The 21802-nt window shown below is 39.6% G+C and overlaps 2 protein-coding genes and 1 long non-coding RNA gene across 6 annotated transcripts in view; 1 reads left to right on the top strand and 2 right to left on the bottom strand.

The window, feature by feature from the left end:
• The window catches only part of snrkb (SNF related kinase b), a 35515-nt gene extending 27559 nt beyond the window's left edge, over nt 1-7956 (top strand). Inside the window, exons 4-6 of the mRNA XM_066713847.1 lie at nt 2932-3144; nt 3600-3737; nt 4113-7956. Coding sequence (XP_066569944.1) covers nt 2932-3144; nt 3600-3737; nt 4113-5706 — 1945 coding nt within the window. The 3' untranslated portion in view covers nt 5707-7956. The remainder of the gene's footprint in view (nt 1-2931; nt 3145-3599; nt 3738-4112) is intronic.
• On the bottom strand, nt 1202-4205 carry LOC136759045 (uncharacterized). Its single transcript, XR_010820004.1, has 2 exons — nt 4108-4205; nt 1202-3108 (listed from the first exon to the last, which is right to left on the bottom strand). It is a non-coding gene; the product is annotated as an uncharacterized LOC136759045 (long non-coding RNA).
• Nucleotides 7957-8347: 391 nt separating the features above from the next.
• Nucleotides 8348-20531, bottom strand: ano10b (anoctamin 10b). Of its 4 annotated transcripts, none has more exons than XM_066713849.1 (14): nt 20383-20531; nt 18190-18268; nt 17076-17249; nt 16405-16578; nt 15863-16003; nt 14834-14953; nt 14154-14723; nt 13347-13402; nt 13176-13250; nt 12771-12935; nt 12278-12469; nt 11979-12116; nt 10645-10761; nt 8348-10420 (listed from the first exon to the last, which is right to left on the bottom strand). In XM_066713849.1, the coding sequence occupies exons 3-14, from the start codon at nt 17218-17220 to the stop codon at nt 10412-10414; spliced, it is 1902 nt and encodes a 633-aa protein (XP_066569946.1). In that variant the 5' UTR covers nt 17221-17249; nt 18190-18268; nt 20383-20531; the 3' UTR covers nt 8348-10411. The 4 variants fall into 4 exon arrangements, with proteins under 4 accessions (XP_066569946.1, XP_066569948.1, XP_066569947.1 ...); XM_066713851.1 differs by having other exon boundaries at nt 17076-17245; XM_066713850.1 differs by having other exon boundaries at nt 18190-18264.
• Between the last annotated feature and the right edge of the window lie 1271 nt (nt 20532-21802).

The following is a 21802-nucleotide window of genomic DNA, read 5'->3' as shown; positions in this document are numbered from 1 at the left end:
GAACTATAAATACCCTCTTCTAATATTTACTTACATTTTGTCAGCAGACTCCCCCCCGCTACATTTTCATACTTTGTGATTATCAAATAGCCTCCCTGTGCCATAATAAGCACTCAATGTTCAGACATGAACATATATTTGTTTCTAAATACACTCTTACTTATAAAGACAAAATGTTTCAGTCACTCTTTTTCTTCCCTGAGGAAATGTGTTTAGAACATGTAATTGTACTGTAAATGATGGCCTTGAAAATCAGAAGCAGACATCTAAATATAGAACCCCTTTCCCATGACTGTAACTGGAACACAACAGAGATGAGCGTAAAGAGGAGATAAAAGGGTTCTTTGATGAGGGGTCTTATTAGAAAATGGAATGAGTCTTTTCTCTGAATTCCATTGTTTAAAAATGTACCACAGTCTCTAATTTTCACTTGGAAATGATTACACCCTTTCACTTCACATCTTCAGGATTCTTCCTAAGAATATATAAGAAATGTGTATTAAACACAGTTATTAAAGTATCAGTCTTTGCTTGTTTGTAATATGTATGGTTTCTTTACAAATTATAAATCTGTATGTGAAAAGGAAAGATAAGAATGGGGGCTTTGGCTTCTTACAGAGCTGAATGGTTTAATACAAAATGGAAGGCCTCTCTTTCGGAAAGAAAGATTATTGTTAAGAGACTTTAGGAGATTATAATTTGTTTTAATGAAAACTATTGCCTAGCTGAGAAGGCAAGTGCTGTTAGTTAACCCGTCACCAGGCTTACTCAAAGAAGCAGGGCACGAGCCCCATTTTACCTGCAAGAAGCTAAGCAGTCACATGGATAATCTGCTGCGGCACGGACTGATTGGGAGGATTAGACACTGTAGGGAGAACCGGGTCATATGATTCTCTGGGACAGCAGGGCTGCAACTCGGGACCTTGTCTCTAAGTTACAGGAGCACTAATCCCCCAGCAAGAGCCGTGAAAAAAAAAACAAAAAAAACATGTCTTAGTGTCCCTGTTGGAAACTTTGATTGCATCGTTGGAAGTAGAGTGTTACATTTAAAAGCTGATATGATGATAGTGATGAAAAAGAACATGAACATGCATTTGTAAGCAGTTTACAAACAAATGACAGTGATTGAGACTAGGCCTCTTAAGGCACAAGTCATAATTTGTAATAAGACGACATGAAAAGGAATGACTGAGCCTCTGGCTGGAATTAATGTAAATTTAATTTCCAGTGACATTCTGGATATGTCTCATATTGGCAGACTGGACCCCTTAGTGTTAGGCCAACTTGATATACATTAATACAGGAGTCTGACAAGTTCATCTGCAGTAAAGGCCGTGCGTGTCTTTGAACAAGACACCCAGTTTAAAAATTCTGGGACGAGGATCCAGTTAGTTTGGGTAGGTCTCACAAGCTGATAAAAGCTGCCAATTTTTCAGAACATTAAAGGTCTGTACAAACAATAAAATGCACCATGTTTTCTATTATAATCTGTGTCTCCTGGGCATTTCCTGGTGGTAATGATTAAGTGCATACTTGAATGTGGATGTCTTTTTTTTATATTTTCGATTGACTCAAATAATTTTAGATTGACTCAAGTAAAATCTTCTAAAGAGGCGGCATACTATTGAAAGAAAATAAATCATACATACATTTATTAACAGTTTTTATCTACAATGCATGGATCCTGGAAAGTAAATGCATTGTCTACTGTGATAAATAAATAAAATTAAACTCTCTCCGTAGAGCAGAGCAGATATTAATATCGGGTAATCTTGGCTTGCCTGACTGCACGTTTTATCCACCACTGAGCCAGTTTTCCCAGATGTTTATGTAGGTTAGCTTGCGCAGAGCGGCGGTGGCTATTTCTGGCTGTCCCTGCCTCACATCTGTTCTTCTTGTTTTTAACGTGGGATTTAAAGAGCAGTGGACTGCCTTCTGTACTACAAATTGAGGGTTTCTTCTCTGGACTGCTATCACGGTGAAACTGGTTCAGAGGTGGGAGATCACCAGATATAGACCCTGTGAGTAGGAACAATGTGAAAAATACTGATGTAAGGGGGAAACAATACACCAAAATACACAGCCATTTAAGACCCTGACAGTAATACCAAGAGACAGCTCTATCTATAGACAAACTGTAGTGTTTCCTTAGGGGTGGAACTGGCTTGAGTTTTCATGAGCTGGACAACTACCTTCTAACTGGTGACTGAGGATTAAAAGTTATCAATGAACAAAATGCATTTCACCACACACACAGACACACACAAGCAAAAATCTAAATGCTCTGTGGGTCTGTGCAACAAATAGAGTCATTTCTACTGTAATCCCTGCAAGCATGATCTCTTCCCCACACATCATGGCACACCTCCAACAGCTCTGTTTACAAGAGATTGACCATCGTGATTTTACTGCCCTCTAGTGAATTGTATGGAATCGTCTTTTGTTAATGGGTAGTAAATAATGCGTTTATACATTCATTCCACACTGCATTGTATCAGTTTGTAAACTAATTTTACACTTAAAATTTTAGAATTTGAGCCATGCATTGGCAATTTTGTTTGCCAGTGGAACAAATTGGAGCATCGGTGGCTCTTGATTAGACATACTGCTTAATGCTCAGGGTTGTTTTTTATACACAGGAAAACAGGTTAAAAATCCACAGGAAATATTACCCACCAGCCTGATGGACCCAAAGAGCATTTTGAATGAAGTACAGAGACAGAAGGGCAGAACCACATACATTGGAGGCGATCAAAAAAGTTGGATAGACTTTATGAGTAAATGGTCCAGAGAAGGTCTTTGTCCACCATATACCCAACTATTGGCCATCAACATCTGAGTCAGTATCTAGTAAGAATTTAATGTCAACGGAGACTTAGCCCTTCTCATACATGGACAGCCAGGAGTAAAGCTGTTTGCTTTCTGTTGCAGCCTGATCTCACGGATGCTGCAGAGGGATCCTGGGAAGCGGGCATCCCTGGAGGAGATCGAGAGTCATGTCTGGCTGCAGGGGGTTGACCCCTCGCCGGCCAGCCGCAGTGCAGTGCCCCTCACCTCCTACAAGAGCCTGTCCCAAGAGGAGCATGACATCATCATCCAGGCCATGACCTGTGGAAACATCGCGGACCAGGACACCATCCAAGAGTGAGCCTCTTACATGTCATAGCGAATGTTGTAGCAAAAAATATATAAACATACACATCAACCATTAAGCACAGCATTGTCTGTGTATGGTTGGTCATATATAGGCCTCTATGGTGTATCAGCTGGCCTTCTGGAAATTCAGCTGAAATGACATTGTTCGGCTTTTGTAAGGACTGTTATATTATTATATATAATGAGAACCGGATTGAACAGGGGTGAACAATGAAAACCGCCATTTTTAATTTTAGCATAATAAAATGTTTCTTGTTTTTGTGCTGCTAGTAATGAAATACCTACTGCTCCACAATAATACCTCTACTGCCACGCACTAACTCTCATTAAAATAACTTTCACCTACACACTGTAATTAGAGTGTGTTTCTGTATGGCAGAGGGTGAGAACAGGTTTGTGTGAGATTCTGAATATAATCTGTGTAACTCCTTTGTGCTTGTCAGAGCTCTGGAGGCCGATAGATACAACCACATCACTGCCACCTACTTCCTCCTGGCAGAGAGGATCTTGAGAGAGAAGCAGGAGCACCCAGGACAGGCCCCAAGGGCAGAGTGTAGCTGGACTGAGCCACGCCAGCACCAGTAAGGGACACTTCTGCACCTTTTTTTATTTTGGTATTTTCCTGTCACCTCCTCTTCATTCAGTCTTGCATTTTATTCTATTTTGATTTGACATCTATGTGAATGCTTATCATGAACAGCCAGTGGATACCAATTAACTCCAAACTACTAAATGAGCAATAACTCAAGCTTAGAATAGTTAGGTAGGTCATGACTGGTAAATAGCCCTATTAGTTTTATATGCCTTATAGATCTCAGTGCCAGGATAAGATAGGCTTTCCCTGTCTTTCCATGTCAATTAAACTATTCTTGAATTCTGACCCAGGCTGCTTTCTTGTTGTTTTTAATTAGCGCACAACAAACACATCTAACACAAGTTTTTTCTTCCTACTTTAGGAGGCCTCTTTCTGAACCACTGGATTTGGGCATAGGCAGGTCCCGAGAGTCATCCTGTGAAGTGCAAGGTCTCCACACATCTGAGAATCTTCCCTCATCTCTTGGGCCCTGCAAGGCCTCCCCCGAGAACATTGAGAAGGCTGAACCAGATGGCCGAAAACCTCTGGTGCTTCATGCTGGAAGGGAAGAAGGAAGCTTTTTCAGTGACCATGGAGTTGGCCAGCAAATGGGCCTGCTCTTAAGGTCCAGTGGGGCAGGAGAGCTTCCGTCTACAAAGAACGTCCGTGCTCTGCAGCAGATCTGTGAGGAAGATGAGGAAGAGGAAGAGGTGGTTCCTTTCACTCCCTATACCAATGAGTGTAGGAACATACATTGGATAGTAGACAACCAAAGCAATCAGTTGGGAGGAAATAAACCAGTTGAACCCTCTCCTGTCCTCAAAGTTGCTAACCAAAGCCCAAGTTGTCAAGAAATGATAGAAACCAAGCAGTGTGTACAAGGAACACAAGCTGGAGGCAAGGAGCTGCAAAGCTGTGGTCACCTTGAAGATAAACAAGAGGTAGAATATCTGGGAAAAAAAGCAGTATCAAGCAATGGAAAAGGCAAGAGACAGATAATATGTTGTCAAGACATGGATATTCATAAGGGGAAACAGTGCCCTCATGATGAAGAACATCTAAAGGAGAGCAGACCACAGGAAAGCAAACCTCTAGACAGAGATGACAGTGGTGGAGTTATAAGTATGAAATGCCAGAAGAAGCAGCTCACAGAAGGATCTTCAGATGTAGGTGATCTTAAAGATCGGAGGCAGTGTGAGGCAGGAAAGGTACTGGTTAATGCACAAGGTACCACAGAAGGCAAGAAAGAGGAAATCCCTTGTGAGCAAGAGAGTGTTAATAAAGAGACAGGTACTGCAAAGCAAGATCAAAGTCCGGAGAACCCAGTACTTCAAACCTCTGAAGATGAAAACCATACCAAGCTCAAGAGGAGTTCGGAGGGCATTAAAGAGATGCTACAGGAGACGAGAGAGAGAGCAGAAGGTGCTGTTGATTGTCACCTTGTCAATGTGCAGTGCTGCCAAGGTGACCCCAGGATGACCAGCATGGACCCCAGTGAGGAGCCTGTGAAAGAGCACAACAACAACCTGCCCAGGCTGGAGCCCAAAGTGCCCTCTGCTGCCAGCTCCCCGAGGACCCTCATCAAGAACCATTGTGTTGACATGGGCAACGATGCAGAAATGCGCATCAGCTCCCTTGCTAAAGACAATCTCTCCATGCTGGCTCTGGAGAGGGAGCCGTGGGGGCCCCAGGAGGGAGAGGGAGAGGACAGCTCCCATTTTGAGAGATCCAGGAGGGTTCTGGGTGAGAAGGAGACTGACTTTTGCAGTCGGGGGGGTGTTTGCCTCACCAGCAACTACGAAATGGGTCCGGAGCCCATGATCCGAGTGGATCCGGCCAAAACCAAAAATGTCAACCTGAGAGATAGGCTGCTGCAGTTCCCACTGTGTGAGAAAGCCCTGTCCTTCAAGATCAAACCCACTTCCAAGGAGAGTCTTATGCCATTCGGACAGTTTAACTGCTGCCATGTGTTATAGGCTATCAGAGAGTCTGAAGAAAATGCCATTCTTTTGACTAGATAATGATTATTCACCATGCATATAACAATAAGAGATGACTAAAGAAAGCCCCAGAGAACAGTCATATTTTTAAATTTCTATAATACTAGAGAAAGAAAAAATAAAACGATATATCCTTCTTACTACCTTGACAGGAGTTACAGATGCGATCTGGTCAGACTAACCGGAGTAAGCAAACTGTAGCAACTGTACTCATCTGCATACTGTGCCCATGCTTTCTCCCTAATGGTTTTTAGATCAAGACAATTATTTATGAATGCTGCAACTCTGAATGCATCCCCTGAAGTGCTCATTGCAATGCTCCTATGTAATCTGAAAGCCCTATAGCTTTTCCAATGTAAGCTGACTGAACACCGATTTGTTTAAATACATAATATTCTTTGTAAAGCTTACCAGGAGTCTTTACAACCCCATGCATGCTCAAAATGCCTGCAAGCCCTGGTAACGTAAGATATTGAATATTCTGCAGTGTACTTGGATTTCAGCAGGGAAAGAGATTTGACTCAAAGAGTAAAAAGTCGCATAATTTGTAGAGTTGTGCCTGGTGAGGAAATTTAAAACAAAGAGCATGATAAGGCCTTTTAAGGCAAATATGCAGATCTAACGGACAAAGGCAATATCTAGTCATTTGTTATAATTATGGAAGATTAAATCCTATGACCCCAAAACATTTTTGCAGTAGAAGCATATCCTGAAGAGCGTTTTGTTGGATATTGGAGAAATAACAGTGGGCTTTTTTCTGTTTTAATTTGTTTCTGTTTAAGGCCTCTACAGTGAATACAACTATGAACGTGTCATGAATGCTCATCCCCGTATCAATCATGTTTACAAATGCCAGTATCTTCCAGTAAGTGTTACAGTGCAGGTAAACATCACCTTTTCATTCAAAGGCGATTCCTTTCATTTACTTTGACACTAAAACATACAGATGGGATTTTCACTTTTCCCAGATATGTGAGATGTGATTGATATGTGGGTTCCACATGTTATTTAGCCTCTTTAAAGGTTACTTTGAAAGAGAAAATTAATGTTTATGAAAACGCAGAGCATGTTCTGAGTGCAAATGGGTTTCAGTGTTCCTCCGGGTCACATAAAAAATGGTAAAATGGAAAACTTCATTTCCAGGCCTAGAAAACTGAGACTTGTATGTTAACAGATTCAAAATTGAGACTTGTATGTTAGGTGGTTATACAGAAGACTGATATGTATTGACAGGGGAGGCAAATGCTGGTTATATTTACATTGACTGCTAAGCTATATTACAATATATGAGAAGGGAAGGTTGGCTCTCTGTGTGAGGTGAGAACAAGCGTTGTTGCATATTTGATACCAAGAAATTTATACTAAATGTGTTTTTGAGTTTACTTATAAATCTAGAATTGTGATATTTACATAAATATCCTTTTGTACCTGTCAGTTTTGAATAGTCAGTTAATATTAAATCCCACTCACCGCTCTCATCCTCTGTAGCATCCCACGAGGCCAATAATGTTACTTAATGGGTTTTACTGTGGGTTTTACTTTGGAAACCATCGATATTTGTACTTTTCTCCCATGAAGAAACCTTATTTTCGCTCCAAAGGGGTAAGGGGGGGAAACTGACTGGGTTTCATTTGATTCTTCCAGAGATCAGAACACTATAGTTGTTTTCTCTCAGAGGGGAGGTGAGTGTAGATAACATTGTTTCAACATTAGAAGGAGGATTTTTGCTGTGTGACAAATACACTGTGTTTTCAGCCGTCAAACAACGGAACGGAGAAACCTAAAGAAGAACATGGTACAACAGTGGCCTACCACATTAAAATAAAAAAAATAGCAACAATCTTCAAAAATATATGCGTGGTGCAATACCAAGCACAGAGCACAGCAGTATCTGATAACTTGGCTTGGTGCAGCACATAGGGCAGGATGCAGATGCTCGCAGTAAAATCTGATCTTTATACCACAGGCTCTTTGCATTACAGCAGGGCTCTGTATGTGCTGAGCCACACAGCAAAGTAGAAATACACAGCAGTGGGACCCTGCACCAAGTCCACTCTTTCCCCCTACCTTTTCCTTGTTTCAGTCTTCTCTGTTTTTAAACTGTACTGTTATTTCTCCGACTGGGATGACCTGTACACGTTAGTAGATTGGGAAACCTCATTAAAATCTCTGTCCTTGAGATTAATTTATTTTTATATTTATTTATTAAAAACGATTTAACCAAAACCAGATGTGTATATGGTGTCGAATGGTGTTGAAGCCTACATGTCTGCCACTTTTAGGACAAGTGTCAGAGTCGGATTGGCTCGTATACAGGACAAATATCTGAATATGAAATATCCCCCTTTTGCACACTGATGCAATTCCATGCTATTCGAAAAAAGGAAACACACATGGCATCAGAGTCTTTTTCATGACCTCACTATCCTGGTCCTTAGAACATTATTGTTACCTGCTTTCCTTTTGGACATTTCAACTTACCTATAACAAATCATTAGTATATTTGAAATTGTAAATGATTACAAGCTGGAAGCCATTTAAGATGCTTGCACATTAATGTCCATTGGGATTCCATTTCCACCCATCGTAAGAGAAACTCCACTGATAACAATTATGCTTATATGAAATGATAGATTTATTTCATTACATTAAATGTCATCAGAGATTATGAGTGCAAAAATCAGAGACACGAGAATGTAACAACGAGAATGTTTCCCAAAGAAAGCAGTCAAAGACCACAGCAAGACTCTTCTAGGTTTTGAATGAACCATGTCCTGATTGTGAATAAACCAATACTGAACACAGCCATACAGAACTGATGATGTGTGGATGTTCAGTTTATGTCTCACTGTGGAAAGAATTATAGAAAGACAAGCAAGAACAAAAAAATGTATATAAAAATATTTTGGGAAGATCGTTTTAGAATATAAAATGTAAAGTGACTGCTAGAACAATGCAAAAACGTAACATCCCTGAGCATTGAGTCAAGTGTTTAGAATATAAAGAACCATATCTTTATATGTCTGGTAGTCTCAGAAGAAGAATTTTATACAAATAGATATAATTTTATTCATAAGATCTTTCTGAAGGTACCACCTCCACTTCTCTCCTGGACATAAGTAAAAGAAAAGGGGTTTATAAAATCCTGATCTTTAATAAGTGATTTAAAAATATATATATACAGTGTCTGCACATTACAGTAAAGATATATGTGGTCTCTGCAAGGAAATCATTTATAGCTTTAAATACGCAACATTGAACCAGAAGAAGCATCATTCACACACCCATAAAACAATCAAGATCACTCACTGTAGCTAAACACAGCCAATGAGCTGTTCATTGTGACCTGCCTGACAAGGATGAAAATCTTGCGAGAGTATCCCAGTGATACTGAAGGGGAGGGCTGTACCAAGGTAATACAAGAACATAAGCACCAGTCATTAGGGGCTGACCATGGCACAATAGTGGTAAGATCCTGAGTGGCAGTGTGGCACAGGTTTGAGACTGATGATGCTTCTTATAAATACTAGCTGCTGTACAAACTGACCACTGGTAGTAATGAAGGCTGAGTATAGCAGTTACAAATACAACGTGAATTCAGGCTACATGGAGCAAAATTGTACTTATGAAAGATTTACAATTTCTAAACTCCTAACCAAGAGGGAGGCTCTCAGTATTTAGAATATATGCTTTTAAAAGAGTCAGCTAACTTTTATGTATATATTTATAAAAATATGTATTTACAATTTATATATTTTAAAAATCCAGTACCATGGAGGCAACGCAGTATGGCTTAAATGCTGTGCCAGAAGAAGTAGCCCAGCTCGTCAGCCAGATCTCAGCTCTGCTTTGTGGATGTGGTGCAACAGTGCCAGCAGCACTGAGCGCAAGAGCACAAAGTAAATTATTACCACACGCACACACGCACACGCGCACACATTAAAGATTTGCAGTGCTGCTGGCAGGATTATGGATGCATACAATCTGAATAAATAAATAAATAAATAAGGTGCTAGTAAATAAACCTATGCACTGATTGCATGGATACTATTTTTTTTTATCCATGCTTTGCTGTTTTACAAGAAACAGATTTATAAAGACTTTAATGCTTGCATCACGTTTCTCCAGGACTCTCCAGGAAACAAGCAGAGATTGATGACTAAGACATGATGGTTGGCCCTGCCCTGGCCCTGTCTCTTTTTGCCAATACAAGGCCTTCTTTTATTGTCGATTTATATTTGTCTTTCAGTGTAAGGAAGCAAACCCATATTCACCCATAAAAACTTTCCCCTTGAATGCCACTGCACACATGCACAACTAATACATACCAGAAAGACCCCAATAGACTGTTTCAGAGTATTTTTCAATAAAATAAAATAAAAAACTGAAAAATAAGAGAATTGTGAAACTTTCCTCTGAAAAGCCACATCTGCTTGGTGTTCTCAAGGACATGTATTCAAATGTGTTTCAGTGTCCACATTAACTGAACAAGGAGATTCACAATTTGTGCTCTTCTCTGAAGAGTCTGACTTACAGCCTGGGCTCAGTTCCTCTCAGCAGCCCTGAACTGACATGCATCCCACTCAGTGTTCAGCTGTACATTGCTGGATTTTGTTCCAGATGAGGCACGATAGGAGAGTTTGTCAAATTCCATCCCCAGCAAATTCCTTGAGTCCAACCATTAATATACCTAATACAAAACAACCCCAAGGAAATAATAATGATTTAGTTGCTTCACATAATATGATGCATAAATATTAAAAAATACAGACACAATCACAAAAGCATGAAAGCTTTAAATGTCCACATAAAAGCACAAAATGTGACAGTGTAATATGAAGTAAAATGAGCTGTGGAGAGCAGGGTGTGTGTGTGTGTGTGTGTGTGTGTGTGTGAGTGTGTGAGGAGGGTTACCTGCTGATTGAGTGCTTGCAGGGACTGGTACTCTATCTGTGCTCTCTCTAGCATCACCCACTCTGGCTCATCCGGGATGACAAAGGCTATGATCATCTTCAGGATGATCAGGCAGTGCTGCAATGTGGAACAGACCAACCATAGATTCAATCATCTCCTGAACTCTGGACGTGCCCACCTAAACTTGCCTTTTCAAATTCATATCCTTTGAGTCTTCAAGAAATCCATTAAACACAATTTCTTTCCCATTTGGATATTTTCTGAGTAGTGTATGAAGCAGAGCATAAACCATGTAACCCACAGATAGCTTCGCAATGCTTTGATTCTCTAGACAGCATAATGAAGGCTAAGAATATTAAAACAAGAGCATACGGCTACAAACTCTGCCACCTTGTAGTGTTTTTCTTCAAAATACATTGGCATATCTCGTAGACATTATTAAAATTGAACATAACTCATGAGCTGGCATTCATGCTGAAATGTGTGATGTGTGAAAAGATTAGAATGAAGTGTGTATTTTATCAAATCAAAATAACAGAATTCGTATAGTATCAAGTTAGATAGAACAACAACAACAATAATAATAATAATAACAATACAGAAACTACATGATTTTAAACAAATGCAGACACTTGATGAATACATTAAGGAAAGGCATTGACTTGGAAAGTTACGTATGTATTTTGTCTTGGCAGATTTTGTATTTAGGTTACTGTACAGCAGCAGGAAATCAAATCTCATAAAAGATATCCATCTTACAATCTTGCCGCTTGTTAGCTGAGACAGGGAAATTAATAAAATCCCGGGCACAGCTCACAACAGCAGCTATGATTAATTCCATTAAATGAGATCAAATTGGTGCCAGCTGCAGTGTTGGTTGGAATAAGCTAAATGGCAAAGAAATAGAGGCTTAGGGATAATATCCCTGCTGCAGATCAGCAGAAAAAAAAAAAAAAACTCATGTCATCCCCCATTCAGCATCTACTTGCAGCCATACACAGATGTGAGTAATTGTTTGCTTGCTAAGGCCAGATTTATGATTACTGATAAATAGATTGTTTTCATTTGTCTTCTTTTCCCTCTATTGAGTGCCTCGCCAAATGTTACATGTGAAAATACGTACTTACATTTACACTGTATTATTTAGCAACCAATCTTGAAGTGATTTACAACATATATATATATATATATATATATATATATATATATATATATATATATATATATATATATATATATATATATATATATATATATATATATTCTAAAACACAAAATACCATTGTGAACACTTGGAAGTGTAAAATGAAGAACCTCAGGTAAGAAGACCCTACCTCCAAAAAGATTGTGAAAAGCAAGGCATTCCGGGTACTGAATCCATTTTCCTGGCAGAACTCTTTGACTTGAGGGGAGAGGAAGATGAGCCAGCAGTTGGAAATGACAGAAACAAATCCCAAAATCTCAAAGGCTGCCTGGAAGGAGAACGGACAGAAGATTCCAGGAAGAGTGGGTGAGGATTTGTAGATTAATTAATTGATTATGATGTCACTCTTTTACTTATTTTTTTTACCATTCTGTTGCCATCATTGTTTAATCTTCACTTCACTTACACTGCTTGTCTTTTGTGTCTTACCTGCCAAACTCCAATGTCAGCAACGGGTTCCGAGAAAGGTTTGCGAAAAAGTCTGCAGAGCTTCAGGGCATCTGTGCGGATTTCAGTGATGTTGTTGAGCAGGAGGAACACTGCAGTTAGTGGGTAGACACAGGAGAAGAGACTCAGGTAGCCAAACTGCACGAAGAGTTCAATATACTCTCCAAACAGCCCCTGTAAACAGAAGACGCCTGTAGGTGTAAGTGACTGAGGCATGAACACAATCGCCATCAATGGTTCTCAAATTACAGGAAAACATTCAGCTCTTTCATTAGCTATTAGCTGTGGGTGTTAAAAGTATCTAAACCACATTAAAAATTTAGTTCAGCTTGTGGCCTTTATTTTGGCTAAGGCCCAAAACCTGTAAGTGGAAAAACAATCACAAAAATGACCCAGACTTATTTTGATAAGCACTTTCTCGCAGTTTATATTCTTTGTAGCTCAGTTTAAGGTTTGTTTTAAAACAGAAACTCACAGGGAAGACGGGCAGTTTGGTCTGAGCCCGTATTTTGTCCACATCTGGATCGTCCTCCTTAGACTTTTGCTCCTGGCTAGCAAACAGCCAGTCAGTGATAAAGGGCACCAGCACTTCAGTGCACTGGTTTATTATCTGAGACACTATCAGCAGGGAAGTTAATCTCTGCACAGACACAAAGAGAAAAACAGACATCAGATGTGATGTGATGACAACTAAGACCACAGCAGACGTAGCAAGTGAGAGCTAAATCTAAAAAACAGAAAACTTTGCATATATCTTGAGTCATTCAAATACGTGGAAATAAGCACTAAAATGTTTGGCTTTTGCTTTTGTGGGTCACACTTTTGATGGATGGGAACTCTGATGTCTAAGTCTTATATAGATGAGATCTGGTACACGTACCTTTCGCAGTAGCTGCAGATCCTGTCTGAAGAACGCAATGTGGAACAAGACTGCAAAGTAGTTGAAGAAGCTGAACTGAAAAACAAACAGGAAGACAGCTTCAGCAACTCCAGAACAGGACTCCTGACAGTATATATGGGTTGAGTAGAGGCAGAGAAAAATCCTGCTTACCACCAGCACTTTCACAGTGTGATGGTTCTGAAATGAGGACTCCACACGATGATTCTCTGAAGGAAAAAATAAATATGTTAACCTTTACAACTACTGTTTCTTACGGAGTAATGGAAAGGACACGTGAGAAAAAATTAATATCTCTGAACAATTTAATATCTCGTGTATGATTTACACAATTCATGGGAACAATGTAATATCTTGTGGGAACGATTTAGTATCTCAAGGTTTAATTCTAGCAGGATCACGCAAGACATAGATTTTTATAATTCTTCCTTATATATTAGCATTGTGCGTATGTGTAAAAATACTAAATCGATCCCACAAGATATTATTTTCTCTCATGTCGCTTCCTGAGCTCTGTAATTTGTGTCTCCAGAAAGAAATATCTCCGAAAACAACTATCCCAGACAATAGTTGGAACCAGTGAATACTAACGATGTACCTCAGCTCAATAAATACTAGTTCAAACTGAAACTGAAACATAAATCATTAAAAATCTGCTTCCCAGAACAAAACATTTGAGACAAGTGAGACAAAGACTTTTAAAACAAATTAAGAAGCTGAGATGTAAGTTATTCTTTTGGGAGATGGTTGAGGGGTGTGGATAGGGAGAACACATAAATTAAATTTGCTTTGTGATTTCTTCTGATGGATCACATTTATATTATTTTATGGATCATCTGCATTCTAGTAGTGGGAATCAAATACTTGGGGCTTTTGAATTCTGTTGATTCTCTTGTCAAATGCATTTTGATAACCATGTGCATTGAAGTCTCATTTACACATGATAACTGTTATCCTTACCCCATTCAGTCAGTGTCAAAGCCACATTCCTGTAGACAACACCCAGCATGTTAACATAGATTATATGCACCACTGAGGGCAGATACACTACTGGTGATGTGAGGTAGAAGCCGTGTTTCTTCTGGTAGTCACTCACAATTCCCTCAAAATAGTAAAATGTCTCCATCCCCCCGACCACCAGGCAGAGGAAAGTGCAAACCACTGGGACTGAGACCATCCCGATCTGCAACTTGCGCTTCCAGCTGGGGTAATAAGGTTCCAGACGCCCTGTCACAGGGTTTTTCCCCAGGGTACCCCAATAGTTGGGTCGAGGCTCACTGAACTGTTGTGTCAGGTACAAAGTCCCCCAGTTGTGAGCCAGTGCCGAGCTCCTCCTTTTCCAGTACTCCATGACCACAGTGGACCAAATCATATTGAAGACGGCCAGCAGGACATAGCCGTTTACTGTCTCCTTGGGAAGCAGGAAAACGATAAGGCCAATGATAGCAGGGGGCAATAGGGAGGCAGTATAGTAGTCCAAGAAGCTGAAATAGAACCCCACATGCCCACCAAAGTACGACTGGATGGAATCTGTGGAGAAGAGAAAAGGTCAGAATTCAGAATATAGTCAATTCCATAACATGCTAAAACAAGTGTTACATCACCATCATAAGTCTTAAAGAACTAAAAAGCATCTGTACCCAGTGGCTGGCCCCAATACTGGTAATTAGAGTACCAAGCGGTCGCCAAGGTGTCCAACTTCTCCTTGTCATGAAGGCAGTACACATCCCTTATGATTCCCATTTTCTGCAGTTTCTGAACTGCAACAGACACAATAACATTAATGTGTTAACAGTCCAGAGTTAAAACTGAAAACAGGGAGTGTGGAGGTCAATTAGACAGAATAAAAGCACTGAACAGAAACAGAAATAAAACAGACTGAGAGAGGAGTTTTGCCAGAATCCCATAAACTGTTCGATACATCGTTAAGAAATGCAGAACCAGAGAAACCATTCTTAATAAACACAGATGTGATTGACCACTTGGTCAGTGGTGTTAAGACTAACATTGGAAAATGAAGCCAACCCTCATTACTGAGAGGCACCAGTGTATGTTTTTGGTGTTTGTTGCTTCCAGATAATTCCTTGCACATTCAGCAGCTCAGAAAGATTAAATCACAAGTGGCTGTAAGGCATATTACTTTTAACCTTACATGTTTTGTATGAAGATAAAGCAATTAAAGTAATATAACTCACAACCACTTCAGACTTCATCTCCTTGCACTGCTGACTACGTGTAACGTACATCACCATATAATTGCCTTCCCACCGACAGTGAGACAGAAGTCTAAAATACGAAAGTTAACAATATATATGTATATTTGGTAAAACTTCACAATAATGGGCATCAATTCTTAATGAATCCCACAACAATAAGATATTCATGCCTCATGCACTTTCACTGAGTTCTGAAGTTGATCACATGTATAAACCTGAATCCCAAATCTAGCCTGTAACCCTATACCTAACCCTGACCCTAACCATTTTATACATGGCATGGGATTAACAGCAGAACTTGGATGAAGTGCCTAAGGTATTCATGCATTCATTCATTAAGAATCAGTGCCCTTTATTGTAAAGTGTGACTGTATATATTTACAGCTTCATTGTGGCTGTTGTTAATACATACTAGGTGGTTTCTGTGCTTAGAAGATGTCTTTACATACTTACATATTGTTTCTCTGTAGTACAGAATACCTTGGCCTTCTGGTAAACCTGGTATAGAATCGGCTTGATCTGCTTTTAATGAGTCCAGTTCATTCTTAATAATGTACTGCTTTTCTGCTAAGGTCAAGAACTCGTCCATGTTATCTAAAGTCAAAAGAACAACAACCCGTGAGTCAACTGGGCTGTGGGGATAAAGAAGATAACATCTGAGGAGAACACCACCAAGAAGGTATTTCACCAAATCAACACAAGAAAGCAACCTGATTTGTAGTTCTAGAAACTGATGCAAATTGCATTGCATTGAATGAAGGAGTTACACCTACTGGCTTTAAATAAACACAACACAAAGAGTGCATGCAGTATAATTTCAATGTATAGTGATATAATATTTTTAATGTATACAACTTTGTGCAAAACATGATTTTGTCTATATTTGTGGCTTCACTGTTTTCTCAGAATCTGAAAAATACCCCAGGGCATCATGTAGTTTGCCAATGTTGAGTTTAGCCTGGGGGTCCAGGTGTGTGCACTACCACTGGAGTTACCTATGTTTTTGAAATGATCCCTGTCATAGTAGGAGAAAGTCGACATGGTGCCATCTCTGTACGGTTTGGAGAGGCCCAGATGCTCAGTGACCTTGAGGAGAGTGCACCGTGGGGCAGAGACCACGATCATGTCCCCATCGTCATCCTCACCAGGGTGAGCCAGCAACTCGGCTCCTGCAGGGGGAAGACATCAACTAAGAACTCTTCAATGCTATCATAATGTTTAATTAGTACTTAGTTTCATATTAAATGTGTTTAACTAAACTATTGCCAAGACCCTTTCATAGGACAGAAAATTGGAACAGAGCTCAACTTAACATAGTTGATATAACTCCTGCACGTTTACCAGTGAGTAGGCCCTGTCTTAGGCCAAAGGTCACACATGACTCTTGAATAAGCATCACACACAACTGCGCCCTTCGTCAGCAAATACCATCATCAAAGATACAAGATAACAATTAGTGGTGATCATTTTCAGGCCATTGTAGGAAAAAAATTAATTAAAGGTCTTTATGTTCAAACTGGAATGAGATGAACTGCAAGGGCAGGACACTGGCATGTAAATTCACTGTATATGAAAAAATATAATTTGCATTGTGAAATACAATTTGTTTAATTCAACACTAGGAATACTGTACATTCATTTATTATGGGAGTCAGGCCATGCTCACCTCCTGCCTGTGCATTTGACTCGATCTTGGACATGATCCATTGTTTGGTAATAGGCTTGACATTTTCTGCCAGCTTAATTACCACCAGGGGCTGGACAGTGTCTGAAATGCAGCACTTGCAGGTCACTTGTGTCCAAGACCCCATAGTCCCCTGTCAGTCCCTGTGGAGGCTTTCTGAAAGAGACAACACAATTTAATGCCTTTGTGTTAATATTTTTTCTTATCAGTGAACATCTATAGAAAAGTCTTAAAACATGAAATTCAGGTCATGTGCTATTAATATTATCCTGTCTGCATTAAATACCTATAGTAACAGTTCAGCATCACTTTCTGGGATTTCTGCCCAGTGTCCTTCAGCAGACAAATACTAGTGGTAAACGACCCATGATGCCCACAGCCTTGCTTTTACACATGCAGAAATACAACTCTTAGTTACATACAATATCTCACACCCAAATGCAAACCTACAACCATACCTTAACCCATGCAATACACAGGTACATTCATGGCTGCACACCACTGTCTCCACACCCAGGTGGAAACTAACTAAACCAGATATTTCTGTGTACAGCTGAAGTGTTGACCCTGGGGCTGGGGGGTGGTGGTTAGAAGGCTTCAGGTTCAAGGAAGTGAAATGACTAATGCAACACCCTCATTTCTATTGACTTAGTCTTTGTTGTGCCATTATGTGATGTTCACACATGGTGTTCTGCTAAATAAGTTACATTACTGGTTCAGTATGATTATTTGGCTCTCAGCAGTAGTTCATCTTCATTGCATACACTAGGGCAGTGATTTCCAAAGCAGCACAGATGGAGGCATAATAATAGAATAACACATCGATGTGGGGAAAAACAGGCAAACTGGGAGTCACCGCCTTGTTGCAGACAATATCTCAAGGAAAACAAATTAACCAAAGACTCTTATTCTTGCTTCTGTGACTGCTCATATGATCATAGTAATGTCTTTGTTGCAGCTGTAATACACCAGAATACCCTCTGGGGCAGTCTAAAGTGGAAGAAGCATGACTCCTAAAAATATGTTTTATATGCATCTTCACTAGTTTTTCCAGTTCGATTCTGTCATATAAGCAACTTTTAAACTTAAAACTTACCAAATAATGGTGGATGTCAAACTCTGGCATGTAGGCCAATGCCCTTTCAGGGTATCAGGATGTGTCTTGTCATAACTTCCTGGATAGCGGAAACACACCAGAAAAATTACAGTAGCACAGAATTTGTCTTCCCATATTTGTACATACTGCATACATGACATGATTGCTGTGGTTCAGATTTTTGATATTATTCATACCGTTTCTTTCATACTTTCACCTCTTTATTGGTATGTCAGAAGTGGAGGAAATGTGTGCTGCAATGGGGAAATGATCCTGTAGATATAATTATGATATGGTCATACACAATTTCTCTCTTTTTTTTGTAGGTGGCGCTGTCAGTGTCACCTCAGACTGCACCACCTGCATGCATTCAGACTAAAGCGTAACACCCACAATTCCTAAAATCATGGTTTTATGTGTCTTTATGTGTTGCTATAATGTAAAAATAAGATGTATAGAATTCTTCCAGAACTATGGTACCCCTAAGGGGACACGTGGAGAAAAAATGTGAGACACACACACTCACTCTGGCATTGGCAGAAGTACTTCTCTAAATAGGCAAAATATTATTTTTCAAAATTATTTTTCAAGGGAAACACTTTTTTTTCCTCTCTCTCCATGTGTCCCCTTAGGGTTCCATAAACACTTCATATTGTCTAGGAAAACTATAATTACTATTAAGGAGTAAGACAATGAATCCCTCGGTTGACTTGATTAATAATGACTCAAGTTGCCGCTGGGAAGGCAAATGCAGTGCTTTTGTAGTTTTTCTGCTGTTTCTGCTCTCCAGGAAGTTATGACACATCCTGAAACCCTGAAAGAGCATATGCTGGCTTTGACATCTGCCATGATTAGTAAGTTTTAAAATTTAAAAACTAAAAGTTGTTTATATGATACAATCGAACTGTAAAGTGTAAAACATCTTAATTATACACTATAGCTATAGGTAAAGAGGCATAAAACCATAATTTTAGGAATCGTTCCCCTTAATAGTCACTGCAATTGACCAAGACACTGCATCTCTAGAATAAATTATTAACAGCCATCTTTGTAGTTCTCATATATGGACACATTGCTCCAGAATGAGTGTAGGAATTCAGGACATTTCACTTCTCCGCCCTTCCGGAATTTGAAACACGTTTAACCAGTTTCAATCGCCCCTACAGATTTTATTATGAAGTGCAAGTCTGATCTCGCAGCCATTGAGAACAACTCATTCAGATCCTTTCAATTATTTGCTCATTTGGTAGAGAGAGACAAAAAAAGATAATTTTCTTCCTGGCAAACTCATACTCCAACTATAGGAATATTATAATAATTTTACATCTATATCAGTTAATAAGGAAACTTGGTGTTATTAATAGAACATTATATAAAATGCCTTATATCTGATCATATTGGATACATTGTACAGGTTGCCTTTTGGATCCCATAACTTTTGCTTTTAAAGAAGAGAATGACCTGTAAAGTTGTATTATCTATTAATTATCTAAAGGCTGTTTATTAATTGCTTTAGATGTAACCTTATGGTTATCTTTTTCCAAAAATGAATATGTGCAAAACATAGAAGTAGAATCATGGAGCTTGGCTTTCCACCAGGGATCTAACAGACAGCCTGCATATTTATGAATGGGTGGGAATGTCTAAGTTACTTGATTAAACAATCAGTGACATATAAAACAATCAGAACAAATTCTGTGACATTAATGGTTAGTCATCAGAGCGTTTTGTTGAATGTGTGTACACCTGGTATACAAGCACTGTTTTTTAACATGCTGAAGGTGGCCTAGAGTTGCAGCAAAGGATTGATAGAAAGCACCACGAAAAGCATTGACCATTATTGTTCTTGATTATTAGAAGAGGAGGTGCAGCTCTATTGCCAGTCCAGGAGAAAGCAGGTCAAAGCAATGAAGTAACATCAAACCATCTGTCACAATGCAGAAGACGATGCACATCAAAACGTCTGTCCCCAGAAAAGCTCTTCTGAGACACATGAGGAAGTGCAGCCTAATTTAAAGGGTGGAGTTTCAGAAGAGTGAGTCGAGCCAGTTTGTTGCCCTCCTCCTAGCTCTAGCGATACAATTAGTTTCCTTTTGCACACAAGAGAGAGAGCTTTGAGGACTGACATCAACAGGAGGCAGAGAGAGAGTGAGAGAGCAACAGGAGGAAAATCAGAGAGGCTTGCGTCTGTACCTGTCAAACTGAGCATTCAGGACTCAGGTTCTCTCGCTCTGCAGCTGTCCCTTTGTGACTCCAGGTCAGGTCAGCCTCTGTGAGACCAGCAGAAAGCAGCACAAACCTTTGGTGCGCCTCCTACCAAAAGTCACAGCCCTCAAAAGAATGCAGACAAACTCCTCATCCCCACCCCTTCTGTGTCAACCCAGTCCACTCCCAGAAACCACCCTTTTACTCTGCACTTCTGGGTCCTAAATCATAAAGTACTTTCACCACTCCAACATCTCTGGTAGGTTTCTGTGCCTAAGCTTTGTCTTCAAGTTGTAACTGTTGTTCAAAGCCATGTAACTTACCCACTGAAAGAATATACATAAGATAAGATGTAAAAACCTGACTGTTTATTAAAAGACTAAGATTTTACACGATGTTACTCCATTCCTTGCACTTAGTCTACACTGGGTGTTTTCATAATAATATTGTCAGATGTTTGTGATTTGCTCCTGTCCTCAAAAGGAAAGCAGCATCTGTTTACATGCCATCTTCTTTAACACTAGTGACAAAACACATTGCATTCAAGAAGCGGCCGTACCATTGTGGAGAGAATTAAATCTAAAAATCTCTGTGGGGAGTCGTTGCCTGGTCAAGCATTGAACAAGCTGATCCTCTCAGATACATCATGGTTGTTCCTTAACTGGAGGTTCATCTTTATTCAGTTACAAACAAAAGAATAAGTGGAGTTCAGCAAAACCTTTTTTCCACTATGATGAAATACAAAACTGAAAAAACTATGACTTTTATTGAAATATATGCCATATTTCAATCTTCCATATTAGAACCAAGATTCAGCCACATTGCATGCAAATCTAATATGTACTTTGCAAAGCCACAACTGCGGCCATCTATGACAAAGGTAACAGATGAGGCAATAACAGCCATGTGGGATGGCAAAGCAAAGCAAAAATATTTATCACATGAGACTGGACAGTGAAGCAGTTCTCTTGCCAGCACAACATTTATGAGAGGAATGTAAAACAGCGGTCTTGAGCTGCATGGAAATGCTAAGGAAAACCTTTAACATTCAGGATTTATAATATCAAGTTCGTTTTTCCCCAGTCTTAATTTTATTTCAATGCTGAAACCCTGCCTCTCCCATGGAATACGATGACAACAACAAAGTTTACGTTTGATTAAAGTGTGTAAACTCCATATACTATCTCCCCTTGTCACCATGAGCATCCCTGCTATTAACTGCCTCGAGGAAGTCATGAGAAAATTAACAATCTCCTGAAGTAGGTTCTATCCATTCTGCTTCTGTTACTCCTAAAAGTCATCACACTTTTCAATCACTGTCCTGAGGATGACTAGAGATACGGGCCGCTTGGTTTCAGAGTCAGTTTTTTCAGACCAACAACAGACCATACACAACCTCCACTCAGAT

This window comes from Amia ocellicauda, chromosome 9 (assembly GCF_036373705.1).
Source record: "Amia ocellicauda isolate fAmiCal2 chromosome 9, fAmiCal2.hap1, whole genome shotgun sequence".
NCBI lineage: Eukaryota > Metazoa > Chordata > Actinopteri > Amiiformes > Amiidae > Amia > Amia ocellicauda.
Note: the sequence above shows the minus strand (reverse complement) of the source record. Positions and strands in the feature narration are given on the sequence as shown.

Bases quoted from the DNA above. Each gene is read 5' to 3' on its own strand.
- ano10b (XM_066713849.1), bottom strand. From the start codon at position 17,220: ATGGGGTCTTGGACACAAGTGACCTGCAAGTGCTGCATTTCAGACACT. The intron at 16,579-17,075 runs GTGAGCATGGCC...TTCCCCCTGCAG, and splicing joins GTCAAATGCACAGGCAGGAG to GAGCCGAGTTGCTGGCTCAC. The intron at 12,117-12,277 runs GTAAGACACAAA...TTCTCCTTCCAG, and splicing joins CTGACATTGGAGTTTGGCAG to GCAGCCTTTGAGATTTTGGG.